Source organism: Falco rusticolus, chromosome Z, assembly GCF_015220075.1.
Source record: "Falco rusticolus isolate bFalRus1 chromosome Z, bFalRus1.pri, whole genome shotgun sequence".
NCBI lineage: Eukaryota > Metazoa > Chordata > Aves > Falconiformes > Falconidae > Falco > Falco rusticolus.
This window is the reverse complement of record NC_051210.1, coordinates 47,916,226-47,939,733: the sequence shown is the minus strand read 5'-3', so window position 1 is coordinate 47,939,733 and position 23,508 is coordinate 47,916,226. Positions and strand designations below refer to the sequence as shown.

At 39.9% G+C, this 23,508-nt stretch overlaps 1 protein-coding gene across 3 annotated transcripts in view; it reads right to left on the bottom strand.

The window, feature by feature from the left end:
* Positions 1-23,508, bottom strand: part of MLLT3 (MLLT3 super elongation complex subunit) — a 137,874-nt gene that overhangs the window by 20,837 nt on the left and 93,529 nt on the right. For all 3 annotated transcript variants that reach the window (XM_037373956.1, XM_037373958.1, XM_037373957.1), the window contains 2 exons: positions 19,863-20,471; positions 959-1,028 (listed from right to left, as the gene is read on the bottom strand). In XM_037373956.1, coding sequence (XP_037229853.1) covers positions 959-1,028; positions 19,863-20,471 — 679 coding nt within the window. The remainder of the gene's footprint in view (positions 1-958; positions 1,029-19,862; positions 20,472-23,508) is intronic.

Here is a 23,508-nt window from a genome sequence, read left to right as displayed (position 1 = left end):
ACCTCTTGCCTTCTTTCATCTGGAGTAACAGCGCCAGAACACATTAGAAAATTAGTACCAGTCACCTACAGGAAGGCAGCATGACAGATTGCATCATGTGTAGATCTATTTAAAAACAAACTGCCTGCCTCAGGCACTAATGTATTTTCATAACCTTAAATCAAGTCTACCTTTGAGGAATATAAATGGATAAAACAAATGCAATTTTAATTAGTCAAAAGCTGCTTTTTTAATGCTCCTGATCCAAAGAACAAAAAAAATGCTGATTAAGAATGTATCAGTTGTACAATCTTATAAACCCAGGTAAAAAAGCCAAATGGGAACTAAGTAATAGCTCACGTAGAATGAATTTCAACTTCTTTATAGAAAACTTGCCTTGGCAAGTTGTCTGGGAAGAAAAACACACTACTGAATTCCAAGTACACAGTAATTATTAGCCAGAAAACCAAAACGCAAACTTAAAAGTCCGACCATCATCATCTCCTGCCATGTATCTAAAGTAAATACCGTATGCTCTTAAATCTTCCCGATATTATGGGAAGATCACAGCCCTTTGAAACAGTACACATGCACACATCTTTGGGCTTCCCATGGGAAGCCACACCTTCCTGAGGAGGGCTTCAGATGGAGCCAGGTGCCATGCTACCTAGCCCTGGAAAAGAACCTCAGAAACAGAAGCTCCTTTGAGTTTAGCATCTGTTAAGTGACTGGCATGTAGTTAGTGCTTCAAAACAAATACCCTTCACACCCTTTTCTCAGAAACACATTTCCTCCCCTTTTATTTTGTCCTGACAGCCACATCTGAAAACAACCAGAGAAAAAGTCTTTAAAGCAAAACTGTGGTCAGTTCAGGCTGTGAAAGGCAGCAGAAAAGCCGTAATGAGACACCACCAGTTCTGTTTTTCTTCACTCCTTCATTTCACGCATTCACTTTAAGTTTCTTTTCCTTTGCTGGTACCTTGTTGTCTGCTGTTTTGAGATGGTGTAAAACTGGAACTGGAACTGGAGCTGGAACTTGCAGGACTGGGCTGTTCAGATTTAAAAGAAAAAAAAAAAGAAAATTAATATAGTCAGAAACATTTTTGCCTAAAACTCTTAATATTCGCTACTGCCTAAGGCATGCTGTCACGAAAAAAGAACTGCGGAACACAATAATACTCAAAGATCTTTATTTCAGGTGTCAGTGAGGCAAACATTGTGGAAATTGCTATGCACTCAACATACGTACACACTACTACATCATACACATTCTTTACTACAGCCAATATCCTAACGAGAAGTTCTCAATATCTTGTTTGAAAGGCTGCACATGATTGCCTAAATGAGCTCATAATAGATCTAAGGCTCCTGCGTCCTTGTCATAACGTAGTTGCAACATTTCCAATTTAGTAATGATGTAGTAGAATCAAAAACCAGAATACCACCTGAGCCGACCACACTAAATGCCAGAAAAACTAGTCAGTTTTCTTTCTTCTTCCTTAGAAAGTAAGTTTAAAAGACGAGGATTCATAATAAACTTTTCTGCTGTTACTGGATTTGTCCTCATTCCAACACTTTCCATATGTATAAAGACCCTACAGATGGTAATAGTGATTGAACAAGAAAGATTGCCTTGTTAGACAATTATCTGAAACCCACAGATTACAAAAGACAACTACAATTTTAAAACAGAATTGTTTAAATCAGTTTACATTATTTAACAGACAGTTCTAAATTATGTTTTTCCACTGTTGTTTAAAATGTATAAATTTCTCTCTAAAAGTATATAAAATTACAGAGAAAGGCTTATTACTTAATCTAAAAATTCTGTATAATTTTTCTCATAGTGGTTAGGGCTTATGAGGGTTGTACTGAGAAGTCTTGCTTCCTGCTGACATGCTGCATGTCCCCATATACTCTTTTGCTGTTTCTTAGGCTTGAAGTGCATGGGTGTCGGTACGTACTTGCACCTACCGACATCTGTAGATATGAGGAAAAGAACAAATCTGGTATGTGGGCACAGCAGACGCTAACAGAGAATATCAAACAAGAAAGGAGCGATCATACAGAAGGAATGGTGACAATCAGGTTAGGAAGTAAGAATCTAAAAATCTACTATTGAAAAGAAAACTTGCTTGCACTTTAAACTTTATACAACTGTGTTATAGTGAAGTGTTATCCAGGCTAACGGAAGTTTTCTGACTCTCCTTGCCTGTATGATATCCCTCATGATTAAGTTAGAAGCAAACTGCTCTCAAAAATAACTGCAGTACTATCCAGTCACTTTAAAACTCAGTTTTCATGCACACAGGCTACCTAAGCAGAACCGTTACTTTTTGTCCATAAATCAACCTATTGTTGCCTTTTGTAAGGAGTAGGCAGATTTACAGCCTTTCATCGCCTTTTCTCACAATGAGACACACCTACTTGGGCAACAGAATGCTTGAGAAAAACACTATTAACATCTGCTCTCCTCAAATCAATACCAGCTCCAGTCCTCACAGTCAAAATACGAACTCCGGACCTGACTGTATGGATATATACAGCTTGTATACAGGTGAATCAACCCTGTGCACGAAAACCCAACCCAACCAGCACCACAAGCCGTTTCTGAGTACCAAGACAGATTCTTACATGGTTCACAGCATCAGACCTTTTTGGAAGACATTGCAGCACCACTTGACAGTGCTCCAAAAATCAAGTAATTTTGGAAAAAAAAATATTTTTTTCACTGTCTGAACTTCTGCAAAACCATACAAGATTTTTAGCTGTAAAGTAAGTATGATAACTGATACTGTGAAGTCAGTCAAGGAAAAAAAAACCTAACACTTGATTTGAAGATTTAGAAGGCAGGCATTATTTATTACAGTGCTTGGAGCATGGGGTAATGTCTCCTCCAAGCATGCTCACCAATTTACTCGAGGGTACACATTATATACAGTAGAGTACTTGCACATTCATAGTGTATTACATATGCATTTTCGTTCACGTTCAGGACTGGTTACAAGTTTCTTGCTTCTAATGCAAACTAGTGTGCACCCTCAGACAGCACTAACAAAATTTTCTATCAACTATACATGGTCCTGAAGCGGGAGTTTGCTCTGTTTTGCAGGGGGTGGGGGGGGGTACTTGAGTGGGAGGTCCAATCTCCCAGTGCCACAATTATCTCTGTCCTACTTTCAACTGATTTTCTGTGGGCTGCAGCACCTTATCAGCTTGTCTCCTCTTGTGGCCAGAACTTCCTCACTTGGAGGCTTCTTTCTGCATGATTTAGATAACAGTGCTCTAATCATTGGGTCTTTGTTTCCTGAGGTCGACTCCGTTGATTAGAAGTCCTTTCATTCACCAGTTTTGATGACTTGAGAGTCAGCTTGGACTAAACTTTGTGCAGTGATTCATTTAATACCAGCAACCTTCCCTTAATAGAATACTTTGACATAAATGTATATACCGTGGTATCTATACAGTGGCATCATAACGCGATACAGACTGCCCCTGATGAAGAACAAGAGTCAATGCAAACTTTAAAGACAGCACCATTCGGAAAACTAATTTAGTCTTCCAGCTTCAGGTTACTCTTAAACATCTGGTTTATCTGTCACTTTTGGCTTCTTGCAACAAATTTACTAGCTGACAACTGGTTTCTGAGTATTTCCATTAACTGTATTTTTCCCTTATTAATTTCAACATGTACTTTTAACTTCTATAAATATAAAATCCATTCCCTTAAAAAAGTAACAAACATTGAAAGACTATCATATTCAGTTTTAAATTCAGTTGAAGAAGTGCTAAAACTGTAGGGAAAAGAAAATACCACACAGATGCGGAGACAGTGATATTTGCCATTATGAAAACATCACTACTTATTTTTTAACCATTTTTGAAATGAAAAAAGGGAAAAGGCCTGGTCTTGTTCACATTATAATGCATGCAAACACCAGTGAATTCTTCTGTGTCAAAACTTTTTCTCAGCATTAACTAAATGAGACAGGATCGCTAGAAGGAATGGATATGAATACACATAAAGTTTTTACAATATCTTCCTGGTAAAAATTTCACTCTGCTGTAGCAAGTTGAGAAGTCCAGTGAAACAAATTCACACTTTTTTTGAAAAAAGTTCTTAATGCCTCTTGAAACAATTTACATTATTTTCTTAAACAGCCCTATCTGAAAAGTTATTCCAAGAAATACAGATTAGCATAAATGATAAAATTGCTAAGTATCAGAAATTAAACCTAGCTTTTCTGACTTTGAGAAATCTGGGTGAGAGCGCACCCAGAGGAAACAACTGCTTTTAACATAAGAATGAACATTATTAACAGAAAAGACTTGTCTTTTTAGAAGGAATTAAAAATATGTCTTCCATCTATGAATATGGATTAGTGCTGACTGCGCTGATGCTTCTAGTTACGAGAGGCTATCTTTTGTCACTTAAGCAGCGCTTTTTGACAGTTTTGCAGGCTGTTATCCCAAAGACTTAGGTATTTATGGCTTTACTCACTTGGGCTTTCTGCTCTTATCCACTGGTTACTAATCACCAAACAGAATTATTTATTTCTATGGGTCTGAAATTAGCTAAAGGGTGTCCTTCAACAATGAAAGCTTAAGACAGTACCAGCTTCCTTCCTAATAGCTTTTTCCTGTTTTACTCGTTTTCTCTTCCCCCAGACAAGCTAATGAGAGTTTGGGCCCAAACTGTTCATTAGTGCAATGACCCGGTATGATTTATTGCATTCTTAGACAGTCTATTTCATTTTAGTGCTCTCACACCGATGCAAAGGAGACACTGGCTTCTTTATTAGGCCTGGTTGAGGGAATTCTGTGCTTTGAAAAATTTCAGCAAGAAAAGGGAAGTTTCTTTGGCTCAAGTTTTCCCTAAAAAGGCACCTTTTTCACCAGTTCTAAATCACTTGGCTTCTGTCATTTCCAAGCCCTTGTCTGTTACTACAAGTAGTACAACAACTTACTCTTGAGCTGCAAACAATTTTCAGGCAAACTCACCTGTTTATGACACAGGATATAATAGACCTGTTTCTGTAATATCTCATGGTTGAACGGATTCATCTAACTTCTAATAATAACCCTCATCATTTTACGTTCCTAATTTACACTAAAAAATAGAAAACAGTTGTATGTGGGTGACAATGGCTTTTCTCACCTTCCCCTTAATCTTTTTTAAGGGAAGCTTACATATTGTTTCCTGAAATAAAATTTCCGTTGTGTAGTAATATCCCATTTCCCACCAACCAGTGTATAGATTTCCTATTTTTACACACAACAGTCTAAAATTTAAGTTTCCCTATGCCGTACATACTGAAAAGTCTTATCCACTTAAAAGTGCTTATGGCCGAGTATTACTTCCACTTCTGCTTTATCCAAAGTTAGCTTCAGAAGGAGGAGCAACATGCTCCCGCAGGACAAGCTGCCTTTGCTAACAGGACTCCTGTACTTAAAATTTGTACTGCCTCTGAAGCGCCCTGTCACTGACCACCGTCTCAGCATTTAGCAGAGTAATCCAACCCCTCTGTAGCTCAAAGGATGGAACAATCCCACATCTGCCACCACCACAGGGAGACACCATTTGGGTGTCCATGATACCATAAGCTTGAACTGAGCTGCTTGCACCCTGCCCAAATTCTGTATCGCCACATCTCCCGTCACGCTGCTACATTAGCAACTAACCTCCAAGGCAGGGTTAAAACTGTTCCTTTTTAACCATTCACAAAGGTTGGCTTGCAAACTGCAAGCTCACAGGGAGGATGGAAGAACGGGATAGAGAGTGGGAAGTGGAATTCATTATTTTCTTATAGAAATGGAAGTATTTATTCATAACATTTACAACATTTAAGGAACTAAACAATTCTTTAGAGAGGTAATTTAAGGATCTGTAAACTTTAAACAGCAAATCCAAGATTATTGATTTTTGAGAGAAGGCAGAGACAGCCATTTGCAGAGAATGTGACCTAAGGTACTGATACAATTAACTGCCTTAATTACTATAATTTCAAACAAAAATACCAAATTGCTGATGGAGATGAGGTTATTTGTTAATTAAGTTGACTCTGTACCTGCTACCTGAGCAAGTCCATGGGCCCTGATGGGATGCACCCATGAGGGCTGAGGGAGCTGGCAGATGTCACTGTAAGGCCACTCTTGATCATCTTTGGCTGATCACAGGGACTGGACGAAGTGCCCTAACATTGGAATATCACTCCAGAATATCACTCCTGTTTTCAAGAAGGGCAAGAAGGAAGATCCAGAGTACTATAGGCTGGTCAGCCTCACCTCAGTCCCTGGGAAGGTGATGGAGCAGCTAATCATGGAAACCATTTCCAGACACTTAAGGATGCAAAAATCATCAGGACCAGTCACAGCATGGCTCCACCAAGAGGAAGTCATGACTGACCAACTTGATACACTTCTGTGACGAAATGACTGGCCTGATAGATGAAGGGAGAGCAGTGGATTCTGTCTACCCAGACTTCAGTAAGGTCTTTGACACTGTCTTCCCTAAGATCCTCATCGACAAGCCGTTCATGTATGGGCTGGATGAGCAGACAGTGATGGGGACTGAAAACTGGACAAATGGCCAGACCCAGAGGTTTGTGATCAGTGGTGCAAAGTCTATCTGGAGGTCAGTAGCTAGCAATATACCCCAGGGGTCAATACTGGGTCCAGTCCTGTTTAACATCTTCATTAATGATCTGGATGATGGGCCAGAGTGTGCTCTCAGCAAGTTTGCTGATTACACAGAACTGGAGGAGTGCCTGATGTGTCAGAGGGTCATTCTGCCACCCAGAGGGACCCTGACAGATGGACAGAATGGGCCAAACAGGAACTTCATGAAGTTCAACAAGAAGCGTGAAGTCCTGTACCTATGGAAGAACCGCCCCATGCACCAACATATTCTGGGGCCCACTGAGCTGGAAAGCAGCTTGGCAGAAAAGGACATGGGGGTCCTGGATCTAGGGATCCTCATAGATCTTATCAACGTATATTAATCTGAAAGGAAGGTGCAAAGAGGGTGTGAAGGGGACAGAGCCAGGCTCTTCTCAGTAGTACCCAGTGACAGGACAAGATGCAATAGGTACAAACAGAAACACAGGAGGTTTCCTCTGAACATCAGATGACACTTATTTCCTGTGAGGGTGACCAAGCACTGGCACAGGTTGCCCAGCGAGGTTGTGGAGTCTCTTTACAGGTATTTTTAAAAGTCTAGATGTGATCCTAGGCAACCACTCTAAGTGGCCCTGGGTGAGCAGGGAATTTGGACCAGATAACCGTCAGATGTCCCTTTTAACCTCAAGCAGTCTGTGATTCTATGAATCTGAAACACATCCTTCGTTTAACAATTAGAATCCAGAAAAGACCTTAAGACAAATATTGCAGCTGTTTTGTCTGAACAATTGCACTGGATGAAGCAGGATTTGTGTTTCTTTAGAGACTGTCCTACTGACACATGTATCTACTTTTGAAAGAAAATTCTTTCCTTCTATATTGATGTACATATTTTGTCTTAGCTTTATAAAAAAAACCAACTGAGACACTGCTAACATAAAAACTCAGAAATAATCTAGTATAAGACTTAGAGTCATGCACAGGAGTCTGAGCTAACACATGTGGATAAACAATTCATTGCACAATAGAGTTGAAAGATGAAGCACTAGTGAAGGCTGCTGCCTGCAGGAATATTTTTGCTGAAGAAGAAACCTTACTGGTAAGAGTAGAAGACACACAGGCAAAGAACTACAAGTGATAATATGATGGTTTCTCATGTAGAGCAGCTGAATACTACAGTTCCAATGGATTTCACGCCTACAAAATAATGAGTAAACTAAATGTAAAATAAACTAAAAAGGTGCATGTTCATGAGAGTATGAACATGGTCCTTAAGAAACTGAAAGAGGCAAACTGCAAACTGAGGAAGTTCTTGTCAGATAACCATGAAAACTCTGTTCTGAATATGTAGGTAATGTTGGCAAATACAGGATTATATAAAGTTCTAGGCTTTTCAAACCTGGCCCTAAAAATTGCATTATCTGGACCATATTTTCCCAGAAGTGTGTGAAAAGGCATCAATATTTGTAAGAATTAATAAAGTACATGCAGCACAATGTGGGGAAGTCTGAATTACATTTAAAAAAACCCCAACAACATCAAAATGGGGTCCACTGATGAAAGATGAAGATATCCTAAATAAATCACTTGTGTTGTGTTTCAACCCCAGCCAGCAACTAAGTACCACGCAGCTGCTCGCTCACTCCCCACCCTGGTGGGATGGGGAGGAGGGTAAAAAGTGAAATGTGAAAAGGGTAAAACCCATGGGTTGACAGAAGAACAGTTTAATAATTAAAAGAAAAATAGTAACAACAACAACAAAAATAATAATAATGAAGAGGAGAGAGGGAGAGAAAAATAAAACCCAAGGGAAAACAAAGAAGTGACACACAACACAACCGCTCACCACCCGCTGACCGATGCCCAGCCAGTCCCCCAGCAGCGATTGGCAGCCCTAGGCCAACTCCCCCCACTTGATGTACTGACTGTGACGTTCTATGGCACGGAATGCCCCTTTGGCTAGTTGGGGTCAGCTGTCCTGGCTGTGTCCCCCCCCGGCTTCTTGTGCACCTGCTCACGGGCAGAGTGTGGGAGACTGGAATGTCCTTGACTTAGAATAAGCAATAGTGAGCAACAACTAAAAAATCAGTGTATTAGCAACACTATTTCATACTAAATCAAAACCACAGCACTGCAGCAGCTACTAGGAAGAAAATTAACTCTATCCCAGTTGAAACTAGGACAACTTGTTTGAAGAATATTGCTTATCTGGCAAGCTCAGTGGCATGAAAGCCCTGTGACAAGAGAATAGCGTCACTCTGCTCTGGTAAGACCGGAAAGCCCAAATTAAGCTGACAAGCAACACTCAGATACTGATTTTCTGGGACTTCAACTTCACAATTTTTAAACTTTGCCTTTGAGAACCTTCATACATTCTATACACAAAGCTCCGATAAGCCAACAAAGGAGAAATGTGTTTTAGAAAGGAAGTCAAATTCTCAATTTTAGTGCTAGTTACAAACTCGAAAATTCAGCCTAGGTATTAAAGCCAGTGTGAGAGTTTCATGCAACTAACCTACATTTTCTGCTCTAATGGAACTATCAGCAATGGCAGAAGGTAGGTGGTAGCTATTCTGGCCAGCCCTGACAGGTGCTGTATCAAAAGCCAACACTTCCCAATTCTCCTCTTATGCCCTGTTTTCTCTCCTGCGTGCCCTGCTTCACATGTCAGCACTGAGAAGGGCAGATGTTGATGCAGTCCCAGTTTCTGAAACTGAACTGACAATTTGCTGTCACTTTTTGTGCAGTAAGCAGGTTCTTCACCTAAATTCTCCCAGATCTGAGGTCCTGATGTTAGGAATTCATGCACTTCTATTAGCAAGGAAGCAACCACAGAACCACCTCAGTACATGTAGAATGTTTTTTATGCATGTTATCCTTGCACTACATTTCCACATCATTAGAGATCTGATCTTCCCAGCAGGTACTCATGGACTTTGCAAATTCAATGAAGTTCCTCTCTTTTCTTCTATAGCTCAGACTCTGTACAGCACCCCCAGCATGACCCTACACTAAACCTTTACTATGCAGAAGTCTTGTCAAGGTCATACACATAAAGTAAACACAGATGTAAATACAGGAAAAACAAAAGCTTTTCTTCTGAAGTGCTGCTTCAGAGTCTCTATGCACTGTCTTTGCTACTGCAGACTGCTGGCTCCTGCACCCCCATGTCAGAAAAAAAACCTGCATCCAAAATTTCACTGTTGACTAGAGAGATCTAGTGCAGCTCTTACATGCCATCTCTGTTGGCCTCTGTCAGCTTCACAGCAAGCCTCATTGTATTTACTTAACTCCTGGGATTAAATGATTATGTGAAAATCTCAGCTTTCATTTATGTACATTCCAGTTTCAGTGAAAAGTTACACAGAGAAAAATACAAAAAGCTACTGATACAGTAACATACAGGTAACTGAAGTTATTGAAAATATTGGGTACTTATTTTCATTATTTAAAATGCTGGCTAAACTATGATCTCATGTACTACAACCCTGATCAATCTTGAGTTTTACAGTGTTCAAAGGATCAAAAAGGCTGCATATGGCACAAATAAATGAAGCTGAACCATCGCACCTACAAACTGTTTTATTTAGCTAAAATTGTAACTTAGGAAAATTTTATTTAGTCCCAACAGTCCTCTGCTAAAGCAAATTTAGGTCACTGAGAATACCAAGAGTGACTTTTTCCTTTTGCCTTGAACCCGAGAAACTCTGCAACTGAACTGTTATTATCCAGAATATTCAGACCATGGCTGTTTGCTTGATATTCCTGCTCACTTGTGATATTTCACTCTCCTTGTGGAAGATGCAATGCAATAATCACTGTCTTGAAACTAGGTCCTCTTCATCCATAGAATAAAGTTAGAATGTATTAAATAAATCGTGTTAAAGAAGCATGGGCAATGGAAAAAGATTATTCATACAATGAAAGACACTAAAATTACCACAGTCTTTATCTACTCTTTTCTTGTCATGGTTTAAACCATTACACTTTTGTGGTTGATAATTTGAAACATTAAAAACACACGGGGTTAGACTTTTATGTAATGTCCTTCCACTATTTAATACATAAAATTACCTCACACAAAGCAGCAACGTTACTTGATTTACTTCTGTCCTACCCACAACTGATCACCAACAATGATATTTAAGGGCATAAATTTTGCAATGGTTTTCTGAACAGCATAATCAATGTTGAGGCCACCGGTCCAGCTACTGCTGCCCTGGTTCCCGTTATCCCCAGATATGTGAGTAATCTCTCCTTGGGACATTTGGGCACCAATAGAGCTGACCGTTAACCTCAGCTACAAAACACAGCTCTTCTGGTGATGAAGTATACATTACCAATCCCTTTTAAACATTCTCCTCTTACTCTGAGGCAATGATACAAGTCTTGTGGATATTTAAACAGATTCAGACATGTTCAAATAGCTCCATTTATCTGTATCTTCTAACTTTGCTGTCTGAAACATTAATTCCTACAACACAGAACATAGTTTCCTTCACTTTTGTCAGGTGGCTTGCAGCACAGTTGGTACACAGTAAGCGATTCCTTCACAGAGGTTCAGACATCCCCGACAAGAACAGGTAACTTGTCCCAAGACAAACTGAAAAACCCTGCATACATGTCCTACAACCAGGCAGCCCTGTCTTGCTGTGCTACACGTGTGCAAGGACTATCATTTCAAATGGGATAAAGTCAGCAATAATTAGCAAATTTCTTGATCCCTTCATAGCCACACAGTCTTACAACAAAGAAGTCTGAACACCAACGCTATACGCACCTACTTGTTTTCAGCCCCCAATGGGAATGCACGGTGTGAAATATTGATGCTTGAAGAGAAGCATTAGAAACCCCACTAACGTACCTGGGGCCAGAGGAAGCACAAACTACACATTTCAGTTGGGCAGAAAAGGATTTCTGTTTTCAAGGGAAGATGTAAGCCTGCTTAAAGGCTTTTAATAGAAAACGCTGGGCTTTATAGGAATTACTACCAACACAGCTGAATGTTTTATTCTAAGCTTTTTGGGTTTTTTGTTTCGAGGAAAAAGTGTGAAGAAAATTCCTTTTGCAACATCTTCTTACAAAAACATCAGCTGTACTAAGGTATTGACCAAGTTGAGTAAGACAGCAGTACTGAATGATGACACAGTGAGTTAAATCAAATTCACACCAGCACTTCTTAAAGTTTAAGAGAACGACAGTTTTCTTATTGCTGCTATGGTGATGCAGGACCACCTTCAGCGAACACCCAAACAATTGTTAAAATCAGTTGCAGGTACGAGGCTCTCCCTAAACAGTAGCTGCTGCCTGGCATGCCTTGATTTTGCAGTGAAGGAGTGGAAACTGTTGTCACGAGGGAACAGGCAACCACGCAGAGGGCAAGAAAGAGCACCGCTGGATTACACCTACCTTCACTCATTCTCTGTACCAGGGTAACACATGCACTTCAGTACTGGAAGAACAGTGACACACAGGCACTATCACCCTTGAGTTTGGGGCAGGCACATGATATTCATCAGGAGCATCTGCTGCCCATCCCAAAAGGGCCCCCCAGCATCCCCCTATGGTGTGGCATCAAGTGCCAACACCCAGCACAACTCCAGGACTCCACAGCATGGAACGCCGAACAGTAGCCCCTCATCAGCAAGCAATGAATTGTCATTAACTCTACACAGGCACGACACACTCAGTAGCAGTGGGTTCAGGCAGTCTTTATCCTGCCTTGATAAAACTCAGACTGCAGGGGATTACCCTTCAGGGGATTACTCAGTCTTTAAAAAGTAAAAATTAAATTGTGCACTTATGGTGTGTCCTTGAGAATTCACATCAGTCATCGCTAGATTACAAGTTTCTAAATGGGAAGCGTTACGAAAATTATCTAATTAATTTCATGGGGAGTCTGGCAGCAAACCTTCAAAAGTACATGAGTAAAACATGCCATTTTTGCCAAAGGAAACAACTGCAAGCTTGATGGTTCCACATAAAAAATAAAAGGGCGTAAAAGCCTTGGATAGATCTAACTATTGTAGACATAGTTAACATAGTAGACAACTAACAGGTGTTGGATTTTATTTTAGCTATATGGAGCCATTTATCTGGATCACAACATAATGTATATAAGTAGATAAAGCAACTTCAAAGCAATGAAATCTGTATCAAGAAGATGTCACCTGATCACAATTAAAATAAAATATCCAAGCTTTAGCATTTTGACTGCATTCATCTAAGCCCTGCAAAACTGTCATGACTTTACTGGACCAGGCACAAAGGGGGTTTTTTTGCCACAAAAGAAAGAATGTAATTAAAATATTGGCACTGCGCATACCCAGTTAAAATCCTTACTTTCTGCACGCTACCAGGTGAATAGAATTTTCCAGGGCTGAAATATAGAAAATAAGGCCCCAACCTAAAAATGCATTTATGCTAACGATGACTTAATCCACACAAGTCGTGCCCACTGAAAGGAATGTAGTCAACACATGTGAATAAAGTAAAATACTGAAGCCTGAACTAGTAGCTTAATAACATAGGATGTTATTTCTGTGGTCAAAACATGACATTGCCTAAAACTGAAAAGAACAACTCAATACCCATGACTTTGCCTCATGAATGCAGAATTTCCTGACTCTCATGGGATTACATTTGCAACTAACTAATGTATATTTAACCACATCTACATAGTTTCTCCTCACTGCTTTATTTCTAAATCCTATACATTTTTGTAAGGCAGTGATTCCCTAACACACCATGGTAACAAAAGTATCCCCGTTTAACATCCAAGCTTGCTGCTAGAGGAATCACTCCCTGTCAATCTTGCTGCTTCCCCATCCACCAGTGGTTCATCTCACCACACACAGAGCAGCTTAATATGCACCTCTGCTTTTGTGAGCGAAGCCAAAGCGTTTTTGCCTTCATAGTAACAGCTAATAAAAATAGGCTTAGTATAGCAGCTGAATGGTGCCACGCTACAGTAGACGCTGACAGCCACGGAGCATACTTGTGCCTACTACGCTTTCTCTAAGGAGGTCTGATTGTCTTAGGCTGCTGTTTCTCTCTGAGCATGCATCTGGAAGGAAACTCCTTGGACTGTACAGAATCTACATGACCTGCTAATACCCACTCATTTGCAACTACTGAATTACCTCCTTGATACAACAGTACTATAGGCAAACAACCCCACAACAAAAGTGGCTGGCAGGGGTTTATGAGAAGCATTCACATCTGGACTAAAAGTAAACAAATGTAGAAACAACGCATTAAAATATCAAGCAAAAGTAAGGTTTCTAAGAATATGACAGGTTGCAAACCCACGGTACACAGCCTGCAATGAAGGACATCATCAGTATTGATCCTCTTCTGTGTCATTAAAGATCTTAATAGAGTCACAGTTTCACAAAAAAAATTAAGCTTCCTTTTTTTCCTGAGTAACTACATGAAAACTCCACACAGAGCTCTATTTCACTACTGTTATCTCTAACTTTAAATATTATCTGAAGGAGATCTTACTTTGGCTCCCAGCCCTGGCAGAAAGCAGGTTTTTTCATCTAACAAGGGCCTGGAGGTTTTACAAGACCATAGGGGTTTTCAAAATATTCTTCCTCTGTAAGAGTCAAATTAATAGATCATGAGCCAGATCCAAAGTGGCATTTTATGCATTATTTAAAAAAGGTACCCATATTGTAACTATAAGATGGCTTAAGATATGCAAGACGTTATGTACAAACCCATAGCCTATGTGATCACTACTGCATTTTTATTGCTCTGTAATGGACTTCTCAAGCAGCCCAAAAAAGACCCGCTGAAGTACTCCACTTTTAATAACTGAAACTGCTCACCCTAAGCTGTCACAATTTGCTAGCATGCATTTCTGCTTAGTTTGTATTTCTGTAAGCTTCAACGTGCCAAAAGGATGTTACTACTAATAATAACAAGGCTACAATTGCAGGGACATACACAGGCAGAAAGGGTAAAAACAATACATGCTATGTGCAAAATGATCACACCAGGAGCAGAGATTCATCCAACAGAGCCACATGCTTTCTCTAAAAAAATCCACCAACATACCACTGCCACGCACAGCAGTTTTTATGAGTTTTTATTCGGATGTCTGCAACTGGAGATACACTGAGAACATCTGTTAACACCTAAACATCTATGTATCTGCCTGATCTCCTTTATGCCTTTCTGCAGCAGCTTCACTTAGAGCTAGACACTGTTTGTTCCTCCCTACCCAGCCCCGCAAAACTGGTAATAATCAATCAAGAAGTACCAGAGCATCCTTTCTGCAATGGCTCCACAGCTCAGAAGGGCCAGCTCCGGCCATGCAAGATGTCTCGCTCAGATCCGAAACTGTATTTCCCCATCTCACAAACCAGTCTGCAGCTCACACAAATTTTCTGAGAACATCATCGTATTTCATGATCAGACAGGCAGTAAAATTGAAATGTTAATATTTTTTTTTAAATTATTTTTTTTCAATCATGTTGCTGCACTGTCCACACACAGAAAGCAAATAGATGGGAGTCTTCTTATCCTGCCATTGAATTTAACATCAAAATCTTTGGAGTTTTCAAGTGGACTGTGCCAATATTCCTGCGCCTCAATAAAACCATAAATCTGACATGCTTTTGCTCCATACACTACTTTATATGCATCATAGCAAAGCTAGTAAAATAATTCCTCAGCCTTTATTTGTAATTTCTAACTGAATATACTACATGTCACTCCTGAATACCCTTGCTAGCTCATCTGACTCTAAAAAGATCACCGCTGTTTTGAACAAGGCTTTCACTAATGCTGAAGTCCAACACATTTTAAATCACGGATGTATTTGGAAAGTGATACTCAAGATAGCAGAGTGAAGAGAATGGGAGACACATTTCACTTGCCAACAGCTCAAAGTCAACAGAAAAACGGAGCTAAACCAAATACAGCAGCTCATCACACTACAGCATATGCCAAGCAGACCACAGAGAAATTACCATACCTGATCTTATTCTTTAAGTCATGCAGGGAAAGGGAACAAGGGCAGGAAGTTTATCACTAAGCGAGGATGTGATTCTTTTTGTTTCCCACAGCAATATTATAAAGATATTTGGAGCTCAAAACAGGGATGGACTGCAGGACATCAGAAGAGTGTCTGGCATTCTGAAACACCCCTGATGTAACAGTATGCTAATCTGGCTGTGTTTAAGTCTTAAACCTGAATTTTAAAGGACAGCTTGTAGGGTGAATTAGCCATTGGAAGACATGCTCTACCACATGAAAAAGAATCCACCTCTCTCAGAGGGTACTAAACCTCTACATCCTGACTTCGTGAAGGTAAAGGCCAGTATTTCAAGTCTGAGTGCCCAGAATCATGTAAAGCATAATGCCAATATTGAGAAGGGTTGAGCTCACCCTGCTTTTCCATCTGAAATTGAAGCCCATTAATTGAAAGGATACACCCCACCTCAATGCACTGAACAGGGGCTGTATCTGAAGAAATGAAGGGAGCAGCAGCATTTCTTTTCTGTAGCACCTCTGTTTAATGATGCTTGTCAGCTTCCTTTACCATGAGGACTTTTCATGATGTCATCCTCAATTTAAAAAACTGAACCCAGCCTTCGAAATTGAGAACTGATGAGGGGACTACCCCTAGCTCTAAAACAGTCTTTGGTGTGCCCAGCAATAGAAAGAAACTCAATTTTGAAGGAAGTTCTAGCTTCTGGTGAATGTTTGCTAAAAGCAGTAAGAGTTCATCCACTGCTATCCAGCTTACTGGACAAATTTCCAGAGATAATGCCAGCACTGTCTGTTGATGTCCCACTTCTTAACTTGCTTCTTACATACTATAAAAAAATGAGTTAATGGGCAAAATTCAGAAGCAATGAACATTTGCCAAGGGAAGATTCCTCCAAAACCTATGAAATAAAGGTCTCTACCCTCCCTATCACATTTTTTTCCTTTTTAAAGAAATGAACATAAAAACTACTTGGTTTTGCGTACCTACTGACAAAGTGAACTCTCTATAAAATATAAAAGCATGACTATAATAATTCTAGGTGAAGTAATATAACCTTAGCTACAAAGCAGTTACAAACAGCTCTGTTACACTACACCTTTTATTACATATTTATCATGTTTGATATGCATAATTATGTATATGAACTAATACCAAGAAAGTGAAGTCACCATTTCAGAACATGTGTGTTCAAGAATGAGAACATCTCTTACTCCATCGAGTGAAGAAATTATCATCCTCACAAAATTCTTAGCAAAATAATTTTTTATTACAATTCATACAGCATTAGGTTTGTACTGCATCATAAACTTAACAAACTAAAAAAATGCACTTGACTCAAATTTAATATTTTTGTGGTATCCTAGCAATTTTTTTGGTAGTTATTTATTTGTAATTGGAATTCTCACACCTAACCGAAATTTGCTGAGTCGGGTTTTGTGGATTTGCTTTTTTAAAGCCACTTTAGGAATAAATCTTTACTTAATATAGTAATAAAGTATTATTGCTATACTAATACTTTACTACCAAATATACTCCTCAATAATGATACATTGTTTGTTCATTAATGCTACAATACCCACCAGTGTAACTGTACCTGAGTAAGAAAAAACATCTGACTGAATTTTAGAGCGTGTTATGCCAGAACATGCCACTGAAGAAGTGTCTTCCCAGCTGCAGGCAACTATGTTGGTTAGTATCATGAAGCATTAACAGAACTAACTGTTCCTGCATAGCAAAAAGCATTATCGTATTTTCACTTCCCCTACTCTCTATATAACGTTGCAACTTTTCACTTTTTCTTTTCTTCATACAACTACATTTATAGGACACACCCTCTATGGATCTTGCTGTAAAATGCACTCCTTTTCCTCAAATGCTTAGAAACCCACCAACACATACTAAAAATTCAAACTATTCCAACATAGTTACCTCTACTACACTGCTTGCTTGCCTTTTGTTAGGTTCCCTGATCAAAAATAATGACGTGTAGAAGGAATGTGTGAAATTCTGTAGGCACTCATCAACCAGGCTGCCCAGCTCTTTCACCCACAGCACTAACAATAGTGTTGAATCCACAGGCACCTTAGGGAATTGTTCCAGGTTTACTGGATACCTTTTCTAAAAATAAGTAAATTATTTACTTTCTAAATAATAGCCTGTCACTGACTGGAGCCGATTTATTAATAAGCACAGTACCAAAGTGGCAGACATCTTTTTCACCCAGACAGATGTGGTCCACACTGGTCCATACCTCACACATACACAGAATGGTTGGGGTTGGAAGGGACCTCTCGAGATCATCTAGTCCAGGGTCCTCAATCTTTTTAACCAGGGGGCTGGCGCGCGGATGCAGCGGCAGGCAGCCATCTGCGGCTGCTTGGTTTCCCCCCCCAACCTCCAGCGGGGGTGGGGGCGGGGGGGTCTGTAAATACCAGGGGCCGGACTGAGGACCCTGGGGGGCTGTACCCGGCCCACGGGCCATAGTTTGAGGACCCTGGATCTAGCCCAACCCCGTGCTAAAGCAGATTCACCAGAGCCCAGACCAGCAGAATCTGCTTGTCTTTGAGCAAACTCCAGTATCTGACCCTCTCAGTAAAGCAGCTTGCAGAATGAGAAAACCCTGAATCTGTTTTTTTGCCTTAGTACAGAATTAAGGATCTCCTTTGAGCCTGAAGGTCAACTGTAAGTGGATGATGAACAGAAGTGCAAGTGGATTTGTGTCACTCTACGAAAACCACAAGGGTGTACCCATTAAACCAGTAGTAATGGGTGAGAGGCTGCAAGACAAAGACGGAAACACATCAGCAATTCAGAAGGTTCAGTTTTAAGCACCATCCAAACCCTTCACATATCAGTCATCTATGCAGCACGCGCCTCTCTAGTGCCTGCATTTGTAAAATCCCAGTCACACTGCAGTTGCTCCTCTCAATTCTTTTGTCTTTGAAGAAAAACGGAGAACCGCTGCTGCCCGTAGAAGTTTGTGTACTGCTACATGGCACCTATTTGAATGAATAGGAAATCTGATAGCAAATTAGCTGGCTATACTAAGGGTAGGTAGTGAGTCTTAAGGTTACTGACATAAATTAAAATAAAAGATTCAGCTTCTTTTGAAGACATTAAAAATTAATTCACTCCAAGGCTGACAAGTGTAAACAGTTTTGGGTTTAAAGGCAAATTTGTAAGTTCTCAGCAAGACTAAGAATGACACCCTAACCACAATATCACCAGCGCCACGTCCTATTCCATACCTTCTAAATTTTACAGACTTCATAAGCCATAAGGGACCAGGCATTAAAAGGTCACTTCAGAAATAAATTACTTTCTCCCTCATGGCAAGTTTCTATGAAGTAAAAAACTGATGTTGACACATCCCCACAGCAGGGTATTTATTGTCTGTTCCAGAGAGGGCTAGGAGGGCTGTGAATCTGATGGCAGTAACACAGGCATACAACAGAAACCAGAAAAATGAGAGAATTGAACAGGCAATGCTGGGAAGTCATCTTCTCCACCATGCACACTACCTCTAGCCATAAGCACAAATAAAGGCACCAAACAAGCCATCTCTTCCCAGCCCTTTTTTCCTCTATTTATGTTTCCATAAAAGATGCTTCTGAAAACTGAAGTCCGCTAGGAGAATGATTAAAATTATAAACATCAAGAGCAAATGATGCTTGAAACAGATGAGCAGACATGGTAGATAAACATTTCCAGGAAAGCAAATTCCATAAAAATGGTCTTTCTTCTTGGGTAAGCCTGTGACTTTGGATAGAGTCTCCTCATCACAGCGAGGATTCTAGGAACTACTCCTCCTCCACAAAACTGGCATCATTCACAGAACTGCCCTTTTAACCAGAAAAATAACACTCTGTTTTACTGTAACCCTTTCCTGAATTTACTGAATTCTTTAACACCTACGCACAAAGACTTAGGGTGTGAAATACAAGCATTTAAATCAATTTCCTTCTCTCTCATAAGAAGCATGAAATTCAAAAGAACAAGACCAGAAGTCCGGTATTATTTATCGCCATCTCCCATATGCTCATTCATCACAATGTTAACAGATTTATAAATTAAGTAGACTTGAATAGGCAATACAATTCATCTAGAACGTGTTAAGTTTGAACAGCTGGCAGTCAACATCCTTCAGTTTGAACAATCTGCCAGTAGACAGGAAAAAAGAAGGGGAAAATACAAATACGGTGCACAATTCCACAAATGGGGAATACTCAATACGTATGAAGCAAAACCACACACCACTTACTTCAGATTTGGAGGACATGTTTTCATCCATGTCAGAATCACTGGGATCTACAATATCATCAAATGGCGGTAGAGCAGGCGTCTTCCTTTCCAGTGCATCATTTTCAATTTTGACTCTCCCCACCTTGAGTTGAGATCTGTCCTTTGTCTGGTTTTTGTCAGCTGAACACGTAAGAATCAGTGGTGGGGCACTAGAAAAACTTTTAAATAATGAATCTGAGCCACTTTTTTTTCTTTTTTTTGCAGAAGGTTCATCAGAGTCCAGAACAGATGGCCTTTTTGTAGGGGTCTTCTTTTCTTGCTGCTGCCCACCTGTACCAGTAAGGATGGGGGTGTTTTCAGATTTTGGCTCCTTGGACATGGGTTTGGGTTCCTTGAAGGCCATCTTAGGAACTATTTTTTCATCTTTTAGTGGTTTGTTTTCTTTGGGTTTCTTAGAGGATTCTTTGGAAGATTTGTTGTGTTCCCTGGAAGGTTCTTTGAAGGCACTTTTATGTTCTTTTGAGTCTTTAGAAGTTTTTTCCTTGTGCTCCTTTGTTAACTTGGTCTTGGAAAAACTGTTACTACTGCTGCTGCTGCTACTATTTGTGTTCAGAATCCTAGTTGGGTCCTGCAAAAAAGAGATGCAAAATTTTACTTACAAAAAGAAAAAAGAACCCTAAACTCCCGAAAGACAGAGACAATATGGACATAGGATTCGTATCAAAAACTGGGAACTGCAGGTTGAAAACCAGAAACTGCAAATGTCTATATAAGAACAGATACAAACCCCATCATTTCAGTCAACTTAGCTGTTACAAAGTGGTGGTACATGAGCAGGTACCACTGCTTGTCAACATCTGGAAGACAAGTTAGCTTTTATTTTTAGAATTAAATGTTTTTTAAGAAACACCCTATGAAGAGCACAAAGATAGTTTAGGAAATGTTAACCATGACCATTAGCTGTCAGAAAAAGAAACCATCGTAATTAAAGATCAGAATAGGAATCATATACTGTCAACAGAATTACTTAGGACCAGAGCAAAATGTGCTCCTGATGACATTTCAGGCAAAGTTTGACTTCTCTGTTGTGTCCTCTCTCCACCTTTTCCCAGATCCTCTTCTTCATACACAATAACAACTCTGGGTTCAGCCTGGTTGTAGAAGACTTGATTTGACCCACAACATCTCAGCAGTTAATGTCTTTTAATGGAAAACTCCTTTACTAAAAAAAGTTTTCTTCCTTGTATTTATTGCTGCTGTCCCTGCTGAGTATTTAACTGCATTTTTTTTAAATCAACTGCTGTAAGTGAGAAGGGTTTCTGAGAGGGTGATGACTCAGACATCCCCCAGGATAGGCAAAAGCAGAAAGAGCAGAGCAGTATCATTCTTCACTCAGTCAAAAAAATTTTGTGGCAGAAAAGTTGAGTGGCAAGGAAAGTGGTGATCTGCAGCTAGAACTGGCAATACAGGAACTGAACCATCCAGAACGGATTGTGTAGGATCCTTTCTTCGGACAATTAACACCCAGGCATTTTCAAAAGATGAGGATAGCTCCAGCACTGCCTACTTTCACTGGAACTGCTAGCAGCGGGTGCGCAGCGTTACAAAAATACCCAGCAGCCTAACTGCACTGTTACAAACACTAAACACCTGTAGCACTCTATCCAGAAACAGGCTTCATTTTTATACTACTTCAAATCCGCAAAGTAACATCTCAATTTACAGGAATCTATGGTCAGCAAGTTTAGGTTGCTTACTTTCTTCGAAGCTGATGGTAAGCATTTCTACCTATATATTGCCTAGCATCTGTGAAACTTTCAGAAAGAAACAGTTCAACAAATATATTCCATGTACTCATTGATTTCCTTTCCCTTTACGTAGAACAGAAGTTTATATGGTATAAAACCAAAAATACTACAACCCTGGGGAAAAAAATCAAGCATGAAACCTGATGTATTGTGAAATTTGTAAAAATCCTAATGCTAGATACAGATTTATACTGAATAGGACTTCATTAACAATACCAAGCTGGAATAACACCAAGAAGAACCCATACTAATCTAGAAAATAGAAGTATGTGAATTTTTATTCTTGATGAAAAACTGTAAGGCTGTTATAGCCCATGAACCTAAGAAACGAGCTCTTCCTGAAAGCAGGATATGGACTGTACACTTGCAGTATGCCAAAGATTCCCATGCTCACTTGCTGGATTCACCTTACTTGCTGGAAACCACCTCTTCTAGCTCAAGAATCTTTAATTACTACTCCTTAGGACAAAAGATGACAGAAGTTGGAATATATTTAATTAGGGGTGTCCCAATACATAGTTTTAGAGTCACAGTTTTAATAAAATTCTGAGGTTCAAAGAGAGGATGATGAAAGATGCTTACAATAAAGTGTTCTTCCAACACAATTTTTATGCAAAGAAAGCATTTTGGAACTGGGGAACTACTAAAAAGGTGCTAGTCAGTATAAATATTACAAATGCACTTCTGGGTTTGACTTTCAATAATTTTGTTGGTATTCATCCAAGTCCTTTGCAAGCTGCAGACCAAAGTGGTGCCCAAAATTCTCTCATCTGTGTAAGACTGGATATGCTTGCAACTGTATAAAATTAATGTACAAATCCCTAGTTCTGCTTTATTTTCTAGCCATCCACACATCATTCTACAATGCTAAGAATCTGGTTTTCTTTTTTGACCCTTGCAGTGGTTTTGGCTCCAGTGGAGTCAATTTCCTTCACAGTAGCTTGTATGGGGCTATGTTTCAGAGTTATCAGCACCAAATTGGTGCTGATAGCACACTGAGCATCAAGGTCTTCTCTGTTTCTCACCCCACCCCACTGGTGAGAAGGATGGGTGCATAAGAGGCTGGGAGGGGACACAGCCGGGACAGCTGGCCCCAGCTGACCAGAGGGATATTCCAGACCATATGAAGTTATGACCAGCACGTAAAGCTGGGGGAAGAAGAAGGAAGGAGAGGACATAGGGACTTATGGCACTTGCCTTCCCAAGTAACCATCACGTGTGATGGAGCCCTGCTGTCCTGGGGATGGCTGAGCACCTGCCTGCCCATGAGAAGCGGTGAATGAATTCCTTGTTTTCAGTGTGCTGGAAACCGAAGGACCAAAGCAGGAGATGGCCAGCCTGAACCCCCATGGGGGCTGAACTAATTCTAAAAATAAAGCCAGTACAACTGCTCTGGAAAAAAAACCCCACTCAAAAAAACTAAGCAGAATTAGCCTGTTTAATGAAAGTTGTGACAACAAGAAGAGAAATGAAGACTGAGAATGCATCCACTTGTGTGCTCCCTGTTGGCAGATAACTACTTATGACTTGTCTAGTCCAGATGTGTTAACTCAGCATTGAATGCTGTAGGACCTGAACAGTTTACACACATCCTATGCGCAAAACCAAGCACTATCTCCCCCCTCCTCTGTAGCAATAGGTGGAAACAAGTAATCAAAACTGATTACTTTGAATGTTTTTTTCCCTTCTCATTACCTTAACTGTTCAGTGAAACACTGAATTTTCACACAGTGCTGCACAAATTATTCAATTGTGCTTTTTATTCAGATGTTTCTTGCATCAGTACTGCAAACGTAATGCTGAGTCAGATTTGGAAATCTACACATCTATATAATATATATGCATCAACATTATCAA